At 38.7% G+C, this 17069-nt stretch overlaps 1 protein-coding gene across 1 annotated transcript in view; it reads left to right on the forward strand.

The window, feature by feature from the left end:
- The first annotated feature begins 878 nt into the window (after positions 1 to 878).
- The window catches only part of LOC121350220 (adhesion G protein-coupled receptor A3-like), a 256338-nt gene continuing 240147 nt past the window's right edge, over positions 879 to 17069 (forward strand). Inside the window, exon 1 of the mRNA XM_041461380.1 lies at positions 879 to 1230. Coding sequence (XP_041317314.1) covers positions 1010 to 1230 — 221 coding nt within the window. The 5' untranslated portion in view covers positions 879 to 1009. The remainder of the gene's footprint in view (positions 1231 to 17069) is intronic.

Consider the following 17069-nt stretch of genomic DNA (forward strand, 5'->3'; position numbering starts at 1 on the left):
AAGATGTGCCTTGTGAGTCTCCATCCAGTAAGAGAAGGCAAGGAACCTGCTCTTTTAGTAAAGGGCCATTAAAAATGGAAGTTACTGTTACAATGCAGAATTTTTTTTTTTTTTCACTTCCAGCAAAAATACCCCAACAAGGTCGCTTGCAGTTAATTCTGAAAATCTACCTTAGAAGTTACTAGTCAGATCACAAAATACTATTGTGAATGCTCCAAAGCCACCGAGTGCCATGAATGACAGAGAAGTACAAGTAGAAAAGAAACGTGCTCGTTGACCTGGATGATGAAGTGTCTTTGACTACTGATCAAATCTTTGCTTTATGTCATGTTCACAGCTTTATCTGAGGTGTCTGAAGCCAGCTAACCGCATGGACCCGGTGGCAGTGGCTGGGCTGTCCTGTCTCTTGGTCTACACTGACCCATGCCCAAGTCCCGAAGCTCCTTTCCCACAGCCATAGGTGCGAGCAGCACTTAGCACACGTGCTTCTCAAGAGCGGCACCAAAGGTGGCTATTTTCAAAACTAGATTCCCGACGCACACAATTTTTCCAGCTCCCGATTTCCTGCCCTGTGCCCGGGCTGGCCGCGCCTCTTCGGTCTGCGGCGCGTCCTTGGCGCATCCGTCCGGTTCGCCCCAGGGCGCGGAGCCGCGCCGGGGGCTGCCAGCGCCGCGGGGCACCGAGCGCAGGTAGCGGCGCTCGGGGCGCTCCGGGCTGCGGCTGCCGGGCCCGGGGGGCGCGCCCGGTGAGCGGCGGCGGGAGGGGGGGCCCGCTGAGCGCCGCGGGGTCCGCCCAGCGCCGCGGCTGCACGGGCTGCGGCAGGAAAGGAGCGGCGGCTCCTCGGAGAAAGGAGGAGGAGGAAGGGGGGGTCCCTCGGAGCGGAGCCGGCCGCAGCGAGAGAGGCGGGGGGGGGTGGGCGCGGGAGGCGTGGAGGGGCCCGCGGAGCGGCGCGGACGGGCGCGTGCCATGCGCGGCGCGGCAGCCGGCGGCTCCCGCTCGCTGGCTCAGCATGCGCGGGCTGTGCCCCCGCCTCTGCCTGCTGGCCGCCGCGCTGGGGCTCTGCGGGGGCAGCAGGAACTGCCCCGACCTCATCGTGGACCGCTGCCTCTGCGCCGCCGAGCGCGCCAAGGGGCCCGGCCGCCCGGCCCTCCGCATCAAAGTGGTCTGCACCGGCGGAGACTTGGTGGAAACTTTGCAGCCCGCCGTGCTGCCCAACCGCACCGTGTCCCTGTGAGTACGGCCCGCGGGCAGCGCGCACCTGGCGCGGGCGGGGGGTGCCCCGGGGAGAGGGGCGCGGGGCAGCGCGGGGCTCGAGGGGACCCCGCGCCCGCCGCTCCGGAGCCCGCAGAACTCCCCGTGCCCGCTGCAGCCCTGACCCTGCTTTGAACAAGTCTGTGAGAGTTTGGGGGTGTTTGTTTATTTATTTATTTATTCGCGTTCAGTTGGGAAACTCCTGCTGGCGTTCGGGTCGAAGTGGGGGAGCTGGGCTTTCCTGGTGTAAATTGCGCGCTGCTGCGGGCGGCGGTTTGGGAGGTGTCAGTGGCAGCAGAACTGATGGAGCTCCCTGGTGTACCTCTCCGCCAGCCACGGGACGGGCTCACACGGTCCGGGTAATAAATGAATGGTATCGGTAATGCTGAACTGCCTCCTGGAGTGCTGTGTCATTAACTGGTTTTCCCTTTCTCTCTCGTCTCCTCTAAATAAAGTTTGGAATTTGATGTCTCCTTTTTAAAGATGAGTTTCTGTACAACGGTATGAAACTCTCAAATCTCCAATATCGTTCAGAGTTGTCTGGTAATTCAAAATGACTCGAGGTACGGTGTTCAGTTTTTGGTTTTTTTTTTTAAACTAGGAATTGGGTTATGATACTTTGTTGCCTGTTGCACATAGCTAAACTTGAATAAATAGTAACTTATAATTAAGGTGGTATCTTAAGAACTTTCTGTGATTGTATCCTCAAGTACAGCTGAAAGTAATGTCCCTGTAATGCACCCAAGCAGTAATAGCTCTGTGACACTTACCCTTTAGATCATACACATATCAACAGATCTTTTACTGTTGAATTTAGTTCTGTTGACAATTCCTGCTATGAACATCTCCACTGTTCAGTGCATTTTCTTTAAGTCAACACTTTCAGGAGGAGGCAACTGGTAAAGATAGTAATTCATAACATCTGGGGAGCTTGTGCCTGTAAGTGTACAGATGTGCTGTGTATGCTCCAGTTCAGTTTTAGCTATAACTGTTGAGTGACTTGATGCTGATTATCTGTATGCTGATTATTTATTTAGGAAAGTTCTGCTTCTATACAAGAGACAATAATTGCACTTCCTCCTAAATTTTAATAAGCTGGTTTAGAATATGACATTACTTACCAACATAAGCTTTAACTTCAGTGATAAATTCACTGCTACTTCTATAGTTTGTATAATTGGCTATGTAGTTAGAGGTGAAACTCACCAGAATTATAAAATGTCGACATCTTGGAGAGGCAGGAACTATTTTTTCCTCTTGGTTAAAGAGCTATAGAAACTCTCATACTCAGCATGTCTGCAAAGGTTTTTCCTCTTAAACATTGACTCTCAGTCTTATTTAGGTTTTTAAGAAACTTTTGCTGAGGTAAGTACCAGTCAACGGATCCAGCTGACCATGAGATCAACAGAAGTATGTATTCACTGCAGTGAAAAGAAATTGAATTGGAAACAGAAGTGAGAAAAGATGAACAGGGGAGGTGGTGTGTTTGAAGTGGTAGGTGGGAGGATTTGCTTGCTTATACATATGATTTAAGGCACCAGTAGCAAACTTGATCCTATCAACCTAAACACATTCATTTCAGGTAACGCTTGCTCAAAACTCATTAGAAAGGCACTGCGCTATTTTTTTTAAACTTAATTGCATATACCTCTTGACCTGAGAGCTGATTAGTTGGCCCTAGTTGATATAAAAAAAGGTTTTGGGGTTTTTTTTATTTCATATGGACAAGTATAGTACTATTTATCACATAAACATATCCCTTCTCCTCTTACAGTCTCTCATATCATTTTTGAAAATTTTTCTTCTTTCCCAGGAGTAAATTTAAGGCTAAATATTGAAGGTAAAAAAGCAAAAAAAAAAATTTAAAATCTGTATTAATAGTTTTCAGTAGCTAGAACATACAGGTGGAAATTTGATTGAATATGTCAAAGATTTTCCAGGTGAAACTGGTTTTTATTAATTAAGTTACACTTGTGGGATTTGGCCAGCTGTAAAAAATAATGATAATGAGCTCAAGTATTAGTGCTCTTATATTTGTTTATGTAGCGGAATAAGAGATGCAGGCAAAAGAGAATATTCTGTTAGATGCTGACTGCTTCCATTCAGTTTTATGGGCCCACAGAGAGAAAGAGAACTTTAACATATGGAACATAACCTTTTGGATTGCTTTAACAATTAAGAAATATAGAGGTGAGTAAAAGAATATACGTTCAGATGCAAAAATACTGTAATGAAACAATGTAATAAACATTTTGTGGGGTTTGGGGCAGATTATTCATTATATAGGGATGCTGTTTCTCTAGTGCTATGATCTTTTGGAAGGCAAGATCAGTGCCAAACTCTGGTAACTGCTCTGTGGAGATGGAAGATAATTTCCTCTATCTCTTAAGCCATTCAGATATGTAACATCTCATTTACATGCTCAGTAATACTGAGTAATACTTATCAGCAGATAAGTATTTAATTATATGTATATAATACAGATCAGCAGAGTAATTACTTATGAGCAAATTTAGAAGTTATGACTTGGTAGCTTAATTGAAGCTTGAGTTTGGTGGCTTTGGTTCTTTCACCTAAGTGACCGTGGGTCTTGTCTGAGTTTGATAGTTTAGGCTCTATGGTGTATAAGAACTGAACTATTGCTACTAGGAATACTTCTGACACAATCACTCACAGTGACTACAGACTAGTGTGAATCACTGAAGAAATTCTTATTCTTGACATGTTTGGACCAATTATTTTCAGATTATGAGGTGGGGAAGCCTGCAGAGTTTCTTTGAAATAATTTGAACACTAGAGCTATTCAGTACTCTCTAAATGCTCGCGATGATAATCATACTAGAAATAAAATCAAAATATAAGCTGATAAAGCACCTATTCTCTCCTCTTTATTTTATATTAAAACCCAAACCAAACAAAAAACCTCCTTGTTCTGGACTCTGTTTCACTGTCTTTATTTGGTATTTTACTGCTTTGGAAACAGGATTCATGTGCTTGATGTGGATCAAAAGTAAAATCTTAGCTGTAGCTTCACAAAGTATTTGCATGTATCTTGTTAAAAACTATTCTAGTCCTTATGGATTTGCAACACGCATCTCTTGCTTTGTATTTTGGGACAGGGTGGAGAAAGGGAATTACTTTTTTTTTTTCCCTTTCATGAAGAATACAGCTGTTGAATCACTAATTTATGGGATCTTCTCTCACCATTTCACTCTCAGTAGGCACTGAAGTGTAGACCCAACAAGGAGGAGTCATATCACTTCAGGATAATGTAGTTTTCTCATTTTAGACTCTGTGGTTGAATACTTGGGAATTCTTGTATGAAACCAATATTTTACATTTTTAAAATCAGTGTGATTGGGTTGTTAAAATGTAACTCTAGGGAGTGAGACTATTAGCAATCTTCTGTCTCTTCTATGCTGATGGAAAAATTAGTTGTAAACTTTTTGACTGCTGAAATTTGGGCTGTGTGGAGAAGTTGTTTTGCTGCTTTTTATAATGTGAAACTTCTGCAGTTTGAAATTTTGGGAATTAGGAGATTGGATTCTCTACTGGACAGTATATTGGTAGGTTGCTTACAAACTCTTTCATGTCAAATGATGTTAAAAACTTTATGCTTTTAATGTTGGAAGTTCTCAGTTCAGTACTTATCACTAGGTATCACTGGGCAGAATATACTTTGAAGTTATAAATGCCATCAGTTTCTGATAGTAGCATCACTTTTTTTTTCCCTCCCTCAATTCAAAGGAAGTGTAAGATGTATACCAATGGTTGATATTTTTACAAATTTTACCCACAGATACACCTATTGAAAGTTGTAATTTTAAACTCTCCTGATAGAAATGGAGAAAATTTATGGTAGTGTAAGGCTTATATAAATTCTTTATCATATGAGATTTTTCATACTTTTTATGTCTAAGCATTTCTTCTGACTTTGAATTGGAGGTTGTCTCAAATTCCTCAGGTTCTCAATTTCAGAGTGAGGCTACATCACTCCAATGGTAATCCATAGCCATAATATGTATGAAGGGTGTTCATCTTCAAAGCACTTCACAAACATTAAATACTCTTCTGAAAGCAGCATTGCCACACTTTTCTCTGTCCCAAAATTACTTTTATGTCACATACATTTATATCATGCCCACTGGAATTTTTTCAGTGTTATTATATTACTGTGTTTTTTTCATGTCTGGTCTGATCTTTTACATGCCTATTTTCAGTTTAGGATATATCAATATGGTTTATTTGATACAAGCATCTTGTATTAAAAATAGATCACAAAAATGTTATGTCCCAAAGAGTTCAGCGCTTAAGCTAGCCAAAGCAAACAGACTTGAAGAAAGACTGAACAAAAAATATCATTCAGTAGTTTTATTTCCATGTCTTGAAACACATATATTCTTCTTTATTGATTTGGCACCTAACATAGCATTGCTAATTTGTAAATAAGAGCATTATTAAAGAAGGTAGGGTCATTCTTGCTATAAAGGTTTTTGCAAACGTTTTCACCTTGGTTAGCTTACTGTGTTCGCTCAAAGTGGCAGGGAAAAAAGAAAAAGAAACAGGTTTCCTGCTTCATTATTGATATGTGTATACATATTTATACATGCTTTCTCTGAAACTCTTAAATAAAGAAAAGGAAAAAACCCAGTTTGTGGAAGAAACTCTTAATAGGGAAGCCTACATAAAATACACCAGAGACTTGGAAGGTCTGAGACAGATGGTTGGGGACAGCGTAGTATGGAGAAGATAAAAGTTCTAGTGATGAAAAGTCTTCAAATATTGCTCAAATGTTAGTCTAATCTTCCTTGATAATACATTTTGTGTATTAATCTGGAGTGGCCATATCATATTTTATTTTCTTTTTGTTTTTTTTTTTTCTGACAAGGATATACCTGCACTTGAAAAATACTAGTAGTGTGACCACTTCCAACACTTCCAAATGGTGACTTTTTTGGCTGAAAGTGATGCATTTGGCATCACTGGAAATGGTAACCCAAGAGCAGTATGAAAAAAATTCTGCTATGGAAAATTGAACTCTCATAGCAAATAATGTTCAAAATACAATAAATGCTACTTTAATAGTTACCATATACCATAACTTTTTAAAAGTATATGAGTCATCCTGAAGTTTCTTTCTCTATTATTATTAAACTGTAAAGGCAATGAGTTAAAACAGTGCCATATATCATCCTGGTGCTTTTACGTCCTCCAGTGTAACTTTTTTTGAGGAAAGCAGTTTCTGTAAGAGGATGGGATAAGAATATCTGGAAACAAATAAAATAATTTCACAGTATTGAACAGTTCATTAATTTGGTAGTTTAATGTAGAAATCAAGTCCTATTTTTGTTGCATACTAGGAAATTTGCAGTATTGTGATCTTTCACTTAGTTTCATTCTAGAGGTAAAAATAAACTGGTGAGGATAGCCAGGGGGAAAGCAATGCATGTGGAAAGGGAGTTTTATAATGTGAGTATATGATCTGATACCTATTGAGAAGTTCTAAATGAAGCTGAGGTTTTATTATACAGTATAATTTGTCAGTTGTCTGGCTGCTGGTCTTGTTTGCCTTAAACAGGAAGAGATTTTGTATGTCTTATTTGCTCTCTTATCTTTTTTTTTTATATGTTCACCTAATATTCATAAAATCTATTTAATTTTATTGATCTAAAGATATGTGCCACAGAAATTAGTTTCTGAAGTGTATGTATTTGCATCTCTTGCAGTGAGTTGGTGCCAGAGAGAAGGTGATTTGTGTATATGGAATCTGCCTTTATGTGAAGCTGTATGAATTGCTGGCCCTTGGGACCAAAGTACTGTCGTCCCTTAAAATGGATTGTTCTTAGAAGATTTGAAAATGTGATGCCTTTTTTTTTTTTTTTTTGGTTTTTCTTTTTAAAGTTTTTTTTTCAATTTTATTTTTGTTTTAAGGCATCCTGGAACATTTCTCAAAGTATATTTTTCTTTCCTTGTTCCCTTCTAAATATCCTGACAGTATAATAAAATACAAGGTGAGGTGAAGAGTACGGAGTGGTGAAGTAGTTAGGAGAGAGGTGAAAGTGGGAAGGTCCAGAAAGAAGGGGTCCGAACAGTGTTATTAAAAGGAAACTCCAAAGGTTTAGAATTTTATATATAGTGTCCTTTTTCTGCATCCTCAGTGTTTTAAAATCACAAATATTTAAATGATAGATGCCTTATAACAACAGAATCACATTAACCCTTGTGATGCTAGAAGACCATTTATTACTTTGCTGTTAAAACAGACCCAGAAACTTTCTGGGCAGAAATAGCCAAAGAAAAACTATGTTTTTTTGAAAAGTTTCTCCCTATTTGAGACCCTCTGTCATCACAAATTGGATTCAGCCACGTTCCAGCTTATGCATCCCTACTTTCCTCACTGATGTCTTTTGCCTTGGTTTTATAATACAGAGCTGCCATAAATCTGAAAGTTAAAGGGCAGAGTACCTTTACCAAGGCAGAACTTCTGCTCTAGCCGCCAATTGGAACACACATTTGTATATCTGCACCTTACACCCTTTGTTCATGCACGTCTGAGAGCCAGAGCTTTCACCAGCTTGGTTTTCACTACTCAGTAATATGGATGCATGCTTTCAAGAATTGCTATTTATGCCTTTTGATTTATATTTTTGTGGAAAAATAGCCTACTGATTCTAAGCTTCCTCCCTTTCCATGTTTCTAATGGAATATCCAAACCCTCACAGCAATACAAGCATATAAACCATGAAAAGTTTAAGTATGTACTTATCCAGTCAACTGTGATTATTTTCTATCAGTTAAAAGTTTGCTGTCTAGTTCTAGACTTGTCAAATATAATTTGGCTAAAACCTCTGAATTATCTGTAATATTAACATTTTTTCCTCTACTTTAGCAATTATGTAATACAGGGAACACAGTTTAGGCTTTGTTCTTATTCTTGTGGCGACATGCCATTCTTCACCCTTCTCTTAAAATCAGTTCCAACTGTGTTTTCATGCCTGGGACTGATTTGAGACTATTCTGAAGTTATGGTTAGTCATGAAAGCTCTGGTTTTGCAATTTCTGTTACAGTCTTGCAGAGTTGTTGACAGTTTCTTTTCTGTACTTAGTTGGATATCATCTTATCTGAACAGCAGTTTGTCAAATGCATAAACAGTTCTGCCAATAACACAAGCACACAGGGGTTTATGGGTGTCATGCTCACAGACCTGTAAGTCTTTGCAAAAACCTGAGATTGATTCCTATATCATATTGAATCTGGATTTGTTGATAGCTGTGCATAAATAAGCAAATTATTTTAAACTTGTATTTAAGCTTGCCTTTGCTATTCATCAAAACTTACGAGGATGGAGGGACACTGGTCTGTGTTTTTCGCATTTCTTCTGTAGGTTTGGTACAACACACAATGAGGTTTAATGGATTTTTAAATGTTATTAAGGTATCATTATGGCTTTCAAGTAACCTGGTAAGTCAAGGTCTCTAAATTATGAACATTTATGATTCTCCTTGTTTATTGAAGAATTAATAGCAGTGAAGATGATGTCTCTTCATAAAACCTTTCTCTTTATGTTATGAGATTGCCTGTCCCAGAGACCTCATGTTTTATAATCAAAAGTATTAATTGCGAGGGTAAAGGTTTTATGTGTACTGTGACTTGAGAAAAGAACAGGCTGCTTCATAGAATGGAAAATAAGGTTAAAACTAGTAATAACAAAATCAAGCCTGGAAAATGTGAAGAAAAACATAACAGAAGAATTGAACATAACATTATTGTATATTCATAGTTCCCTGGCAACATTTGTGTTTATATTTGCATTAGAAATTAATGTGCGTGGTACCAATTTCTTTGAGAGAGGAGGGGTGGAAGGAGATCATAATCTGTTGGTGAGGAACGTTATTACCAGATTAGTTTTCATGGAATTTTCACAGGAAGCATACTGAAGTGTCAGGTAAGATTTCTCTGATGAATGTGCTGGCACAATCTGGCACAACTTGAAACCTACAAGCATTTAAGAGAGAGGGAGAAGCAAAACGAAAGTATTATCAATTCTGAGGAATAAAATTTGCCAGCACTCCTAACTCCTGTGGACTCCTAACTCATGAATTTTTATATATTAACGTGTGTCCTATCTGGGGAACTTTGCACTGCTAAGAAAAATTCTTAGTTCTTTGTTTTCCATGGTCTATCCTCTTTACTTTGTCCCATCTGTCGCATTCCCAGAATCTTTCAATTCTACACTTTCCTTTTTAACTCCTGTTATTGTTTATACTTCTGCCTCTTTTTTCTTCTCATCTGCATCTTGTTTATGTTCACTGATTATACGAATAGCAGACTGCCAGTGCATTTCTAAAAAAGTAAAGAACCCATCTCCCTCCTCATCAGCTCTGCTCTTGGTCCTCTGCTGTGCCGAATTTCTGTGCCAGTCTCTGCAATTTCTCTGCCTTGTGCTGCAGCCTCTGCTTTCAGCTCACGGTCTCCACCACTTCTTTAGTCTTGCATGACTTCCCAGTTTCTTTTGCTTTTCTAAAACCCTCTATTACATCTTCCCTCATCACCTTTGATCCTTGACTCATTTTACCCTTCTCTTCTGAACTCCTTGAGTGGAACTGAAATAAGTGAGGATGTGGGTCCTTAGAGAGATCTGAATTAAGTCCTGGAGTTCAGCCGTGCCTGGAATTGGGGCCAGGCAGATGGAGTTGATCCTATTAGACAACTTAGAAACAAGAAAAATCTTTTTATCTCTAACTCTCTCTCTTTAGATCTTTTCATTAAAACTGCAGCTAGTGGAGTAGAGAGGTCTGAATGTGGTTGTGTCAAGCAGTGATTCTATATTGACCCACCATAGCTGCCACTGCTGATCAGAGGGAACAGTCACAGTGATCAAAGTTGTTTTCCATCCTTAGCATTGCATATTGTTTAGAAGGGAAAAGTCTAATATCCAGTTTTCCTTACACTTTTGTGGCAACATTCAAACAGCATTGCAACTGCAAAAAACTCTGAAATGTGTGTAACACAAATAATTATAGTGGTAAAGATGAAATCTTAATGTTTGCTGTTACTCTCCATGCAGTTCTTGAGCCATAAAACTAAAGTTTACATTAGCAAATCTAAGCTTAAGGGGCTGTATCCATTTATTCTGTGACACAGCTAGTATTATTCCCATCATTATCATGAATCTTTATCTTAAATTAGATCAGGTTAATGAACGGTTCTCTGCTATGGCTGAGAAATATGGCTATTTGTCAGCTCAGGTAACAGTTGACAAATATGTGCAAATTTTGGAAAAGACACATTTTTCTATCCATACTGCACAGGGGATGCAGGAAAGGAAGCAGTCAAAATGCGTAAATAGAAACCTTCTCTCCACTGGAATAAAACAACGTGTTAATCTCTCAGTAATTGATGTCATCATTATAAAGCTTTTTTATTGGGAAGGCATTCATGAATTCTGTTGTACCAACATTTTCATCTTTAGAGTTTTGTTTTACTGAAGTCCCTGATGCAGTCACACAGCATCTCACCTATAGCAAGGTGATAAAGGGAGAATAGCAAAATTTGGTCACGTCATGCTTCAAGTAACTCTTCAAAGTATGGTATTACAACTTCTAAAGGAATTTGGATTACATGGTGCTTAGAAAACACAGTCAGGCTGTGGGAGTTACGACACCAGATATTCAGGTAGCTGTTAAACTGCTGGTGTGTGTGAGAATAATATCTGAGGTTTTTTTCTTTATCCCTCTCTGTTTGGTAAACAATAGGCTCTTGGAAAGTAAATCTGCTCCTTGCCTGGGCTGTGTCATGTAAGGGTCTTGTGGAGGGAAGGTCAATACTTCTTTCCTTTAATGTTGGGAGACTGGTAAGAATATTAAGTCTGTCCAGTGGGAGCAGTAAGACATCAGTTGTGGTTTTATGGGTTCTTTTTCTGTGAATAAAGCTTTCCTTTGCTTTCCTTTCCTTTCTTTAGCACTAGTGCTGGTAGGGTTGCATAAAGGTTTCAGGGGTTGAGGACCTGTTTTTGTGGACCCCAAGTATACCTGAGGAAGAGCATTGGAGATACGAACATCAGAAAGTGACTTGATGCCAATCCTAGATGTTTGGTGTTTATTTTTATGTCTTAATGTGTACAAAACTAATGCCAGCTGTTGTTAAATTAAAAGTTACCTGGCATATTCTTATACTGGCTAGTCCTTATGCAGCTCTAGCAGATATTCTGGTTCTGATGTCTTTGCTTCTTTTTCCATTTAAAATAATGAGATTTGCAGAAAAGGAGAAAGTAAATTGCCTAACACTTTCCTTTGTCTTTCCCTTCTGTAATAAAAGGATGAAAAAGGAAATTCCTAAGACTTAAAATGTGAGGGGAAAAAACATATTTTATAATTTATTGTTGTACTATTCATAATTCTCTTCCCTTTCTGCACAATTAAAAGTTATAAATAACAATATAAAGAGTCAGCAGTATAGATTGATGAAGCAAAAAAATAACCCTGAGCTAAATAAATGTAATAAATTATAATCTTCTGCATTTAGAGTAAATGAAGTTACTGCTGTAAAGTACTTCATGATTATTGATTATCATTATAAATTTGTTTCTGATAAACTGTTATTTTAGAAACAATTCTAATTAATTCATTTGTGCCTGTATTTAATAACAAGTCCATTAGTGAATTGATGTATGAAATGACCTTCATAACAGCTTTGCACAGTTGAACAGTAACTTGCTGACTAGGACAACATCTCTTTTAAATAAGTAATACAGCAGTATTGCTAATTGGATGAAATTGCTTCATGTGAAAATACCCTTCATATATTTTCATATATTTTTAATAAGACTAAGGGAGTTTGTTGCCTGACTCTCTGTGTAATTAAATGCTGTTTGAGTTTTTGTTTCCTGTAGTTACCTTTGAAGAACTCAGGTCAACTATTTTGGTGTTGTTATGGTGACTACTTTACAAATGGAATACTTGGTTACTAAGCTATTTGGTAATGAAGAGGGATTAGATGCCAAGCTTTAGTTTGGAAAAGATTAGAGCAAATAATTTTTTAATGCTAGCTTTCCAAAGTACTTCTTTAGCTGAAGCAGACTGATTGTTTTAACAAATAAAATTCCTCAAGTAATCATTTATTTAATAGCACTTAAGTCAAGCTGGTTTGGTTTTTTTCTCTGAAAGTTTTTGTCAAAATGGTGGCACTGAATTACATGCTGAGCCAGTCATTCCATATGATTAGTTAATCAGTTAGCCTTTTTGGTTGGCTGGTATTTCCTTTCTGAAATGGGAATAGGTAATAAAGCTTTGGAAGAAGCTTCAGTGGGAAGAACTGTGGCAGCTGGCTGTCCTGTCTGTTTTTACTTGATGCTTTGTTGTTTTGTGTGAATTGTCCATTAATAACACTGTTCTCAAATAAGGGAAGATATGATAAATGGACTTTAAAAATGTTTATGGTTACACAGCTTTTCATTTTCTCCAGTCTGGATCATTAATAAAAATACGTGTGGCTGTCCTGGACCAGGTTGAAGAGCCATGGATTATCCCAGTATCTTGTCTGCAGACTAAAAATTTTTAAAGCAGGTGTCTAGTGTAGAGTAACACTGATATTTTCCACAAGGATCTTGTCATCTGCACCACAGCTCAGAGCTGTAGTTCCTGTGCATTTGATTTACCAAAATGGGTTGGTTTTCCACAGCCTGATCCAGCCCCCTGCAGATCCTGTGACAGTTCCCTGCATTTGGAGCATCCCATGACAGCTCCAAGTCCCACAGCTCAATTGCCTGCTGGCAAGGAACCAGCAAGGAACCTGCTTTTGTTTATTTCCAAATTCCAGTTTGTTTCAGTCAGAGCTGATATGGTTCTCAAACCTGGGAGAATGGACCAGGTCTGGTCTTCAGCAGGGGACTTTGTATCTCTCTGCTTTTCTCTTATTATCTGTTAGTCACTCTCAGTAAGCTGAAAGGTAAAGGGGTGATGAAATGTCACCATGTAATTAAAGTTAGTTTATTCTACTAATAGTATGCTTGCTTCTGTTTTCAACAGTGTAAAGAGAGAGCAGTGATAAAACTTCTTTTTAATAACAAAAGCATTATATTTAACTCAATCCATGGGAAAACGTGTTGGTCTTCTAGGAAAAAATAAAAGAAGCTCTATTCCTGCTTTTAAATTTTTGGATTAAGGAAAAATGAATAAAAGCTCAAAGTCAGCTTTTTCATTGGCTGGCCTAGTTTTCTTGTGTCAGATTGATAGATTTTCCTGTTTCCCTCTGTATTCCTGAACAATAAGAGCATCTTCAATTTTCCTTGTGTGTTGAGCCCAGTATTTTGTGCTTTGTTTAGTTGGCACTGCAGAAAGCGGAGAGGGAGATGGTCTGACCAAGAAAAAACCTACTAAATTGCAATAACATCATGCCAGTGAAAAAAGGTTTTGGAGGAGGTAAATGCCTTCAGAAGGTGTAGAGTGTTGGTCATTGGTCCTTTTTAATTTCATTTTTCAGCTGTTAAAAATAAGTTTCTTTGGTTATTGAGGCTGGCACTGTATTTGTTCAGAGAATGCAGCATGACTCTGCTGATTGATAACACTGAGTTATGCTTCACTTTTGTCTTTCACTGTATTTATAGTTATTATATACTGAAAGAAGTTGAGTAGATTTTGTTATTTGCTGGATATGGGCCACAACACTATTTAACTGAGACTGGAAGAAAATGAATGAAACTAGAAGTGGAAAAATTCTGATTTTGAGCCTGAATTTCTTGACTGGGGGGAAACAAAGGTAAAAACATTGATGATTTTATTTTATTCAGGGTTGTACTTCTTAGCCAGTCTAGAAGTCCCTCTGTAATGCTCCCTCCTTGGTGTAGTCTCTCCCCATTATTTCTGTGGGACACGCATGAGGCTGATTCTCTCTGAACATCTGGCCAGAGAACTTGTGATTCATCCCTGTCTCTGGGCTTTTACCCTTTATTTTTTACTTTGTTCTGGACCATTTTTCTGATTTTGTGACATACTGCTGACTGTCTTGGCTGTGCATTTTCGGGGAGAGGCTGTTTCAGGTTTGTTTTTTAACTTGTAAATGATGGGAGCCACTTTCCAGTGACTGAGGAGTAGGAGAGTCCCCTCCTTGAGCCTTCAACAGGAAAGCCTTTGCCAGTTTTGACTATTCAGGGTGCCTGTTGTCTGCCAGATTAACTCTGAAAAACAAGATGTTTAGGGACAGATTTATCACATGCTTACACCCCATCAACTGAGTGCTTTTTACAGCAGGGCAAAATGCTTAAAATTTAGATAATTTCCTCCGTGTATCAGTCTGCCCACATGGTTTGGAGATTTACAGACTGCACAGAGGACATCCTGCCCAGTCATCAGAGGCTGATCTCTTCTGCCAAGGTCTTTGTACAGGTCTGGAGAAATGTGCCTGTTGTGGGCAGTGAGTCAGAGCTGAAGGCTGTCCTGCAGCAGTGGAGGATGCTGTGGGGTCCTGATGGGTTCCCCAGCCCTGACTGGTTATAGGGGATTGTGTGCTCACTTTGAGCTTGCAATGTTATGTTAAAGTAATATTTTTTGTCTGTGTTTGTGTTTTATTTAATAGCAATTACTTTGCAGAAAAAGACATACAGATCACTGAACAAGTAATATTTTATTAAGGTTAGTTTTCCAGTGTTTAAATTAATGGGGGTAAAAATATTAGTTGATGACTTGAACTTATGAATATTCCATTAACTGTCCAAGTCTTTTCCTCCTCTGCTTTTCTGTGATTTTAAGTGATCAGAGAGTCCTATAAAATCCAGATTAAATTCAGCATTGATAAATGTTAAGTGAAAAGGGATATTTGGAACATTTAAACTTTTCTTACACTTTGGCTGTGAACGAGGCACTTGTTATCTGCAGGAGTGATGCTCTGGGGGCAGGATACACCCTGTGAAGAGGAAAACTCAGAGTAGTCAACATGCATGCCAGAATAAAACATCTTGTTCCTGCTGTATAAACTCACAGTGGAGCACCTGCATCTTGGACACTGATTCTGACACAGGGATTCTGTGTTATCTCTGTACAGCTCCGATTCTTCCATCTCAAAATGGCATAACAGGACAAGGAAAGGCATAGAAATATGCAGAGTTGTGAGAAAGCTTGTGTATGAGGAATGATGAATAGCTGAGTGGCTTTTATCCTGGAAACCTCCAAAGTGTGTTGAAAGTAAATAGGGAGCATTATTCACTGTTTTCCATATTATGGGACTGAAGAGGCAACAAATTATTGAATTTTCCTAAGAAATTAAAAGTAGGTTAGCTGCAGAGCTTCTTGCTGTGGTTTTTGTATTCACATATCTTCTCTTGACCACTGTCAGAGACAGGACAGAGTTACAAGGATTCCTTCTGAGCTGCTCCTGATGGCTTGTTGCTGTATTTATGCCTGATCCAGATGGAACACGCCAAGTTCTCAGGTCAGGTGAAATGATTTCAGCCTGGGGTAGCTCTGTGGAGTTACACAGATCACTTGGTTAGCTGGACTCGATAGATCAGCATTCATTTTTACATGGCCAAGAACATTGTCATACATCCAGAATAAAGAAAATAGTTTGCACTTGCATGTTCCAGAAAACAGTTCCAAAATTGTGTCACTGAAAAGCAGTTAATTATAATGGTGCATAATCAGTTAAACATCTGTTCCTGGTGTGATATCACTAAAAGTGCAGTGATACCATCATCTTGGATCCAAAAGTGAGGAATAAAAAGCAGAATTAAGGAGTGTTGCTTTTGTTTGCTGCTACCAAGAAAAAGATGACCAGACAAAGGTGTTACATTTTGGTTTCAAGCATGATTGAAGAACTACAGACCTGTGCTGTATTCTTAAATGCGTTCTCACAAATCTGTTTTACTTGTTTGAGGTTAGGAGGTGGTTTGATAATTTCTCTGATCATCAGAAAGAAAAAAATGTCTGATGTCAAAGATATTTTAATTCGGGAAATAATAAGATACAGTTATTGAGAACTCAAACCAAATGAATTCAGAATAAGAATGCAAATGAAAATCTATATGGGAGTAATTAACCTTTGGAAGACATAGGAACTGTAATGGAAACTTTTTACCTTCTTAAATTAAGACTGAATATTGTAAAACTTTAACAAGTTAGTGGTTTGACATGTTTATTACTGGGAGGGGTTCTTGGCTTTGTGATCACGTTGTCTCTTCTGGGCATTAAAATAAAGACCTGGTGAAAATCTACTTCTAGTATGTATTCACATGTACTTATGTGAATACTACCAAACCCATGATTTCAGTGGTTTGGGGTGTAGAAATAGCAAGAGAATTTGTGCAATGTTTCTTTCTGTATGGTGGAAGCTGCCAGTCTAGTGTCGTACTTGTAAACATGTGACTCATTGTTCCTAATACAGAAGGAGAATCCTGCTAGTATCAAAACAGTGTTGTTGACTGTACAGTAGTACACTGTGTATTTGGAAGTACTCAACACTGGATAGTTTCCAAGTGTCTTTTGGCTTGACACTGGCAAACGTATTCACCAGGTGTACTTCATCTGTGAATAGTTCTGCTTTGATTTCTGCCAAATACTCTGGCTCTAATTTAACTCTTGAGATGTCAAACCCGGTGATTATAATGGTGTTTGTTTATTTTTGATGGTGCACAACTAATTCAGTTTCTCCATCAAATTCAATCCTTGCTACTTTACCTAAAACCACAAAAAAGATATTAGTATAAGAAGTTGCAGTTTAAAGATAATCACTGTATCTGCATTCTTCTGTAATGAACTGTATTTCTGCTTTCCCTGTCTGCTGCTGCCATTAGTTTTTTTTTATTGAGTGGTGGTTGTTGGTAAAG

This window comes from Pyrgilauda ruficollis, unplaced genomic scaffold, assembly GCF_017590135.1.
Source record: "Pyrgilauda ruficollis isolate IOZ18807 unplaced genomic scaffold, ASM1759013v1 scaffold15, whole genome shotgun sequence".
Taxonomy (NCBI): Eukaryota; Metazoa; Chordata; class Aves; order Passeriformes; family Passeridae; genus Pyrgilauda; species Pyrgilauda ruficollis.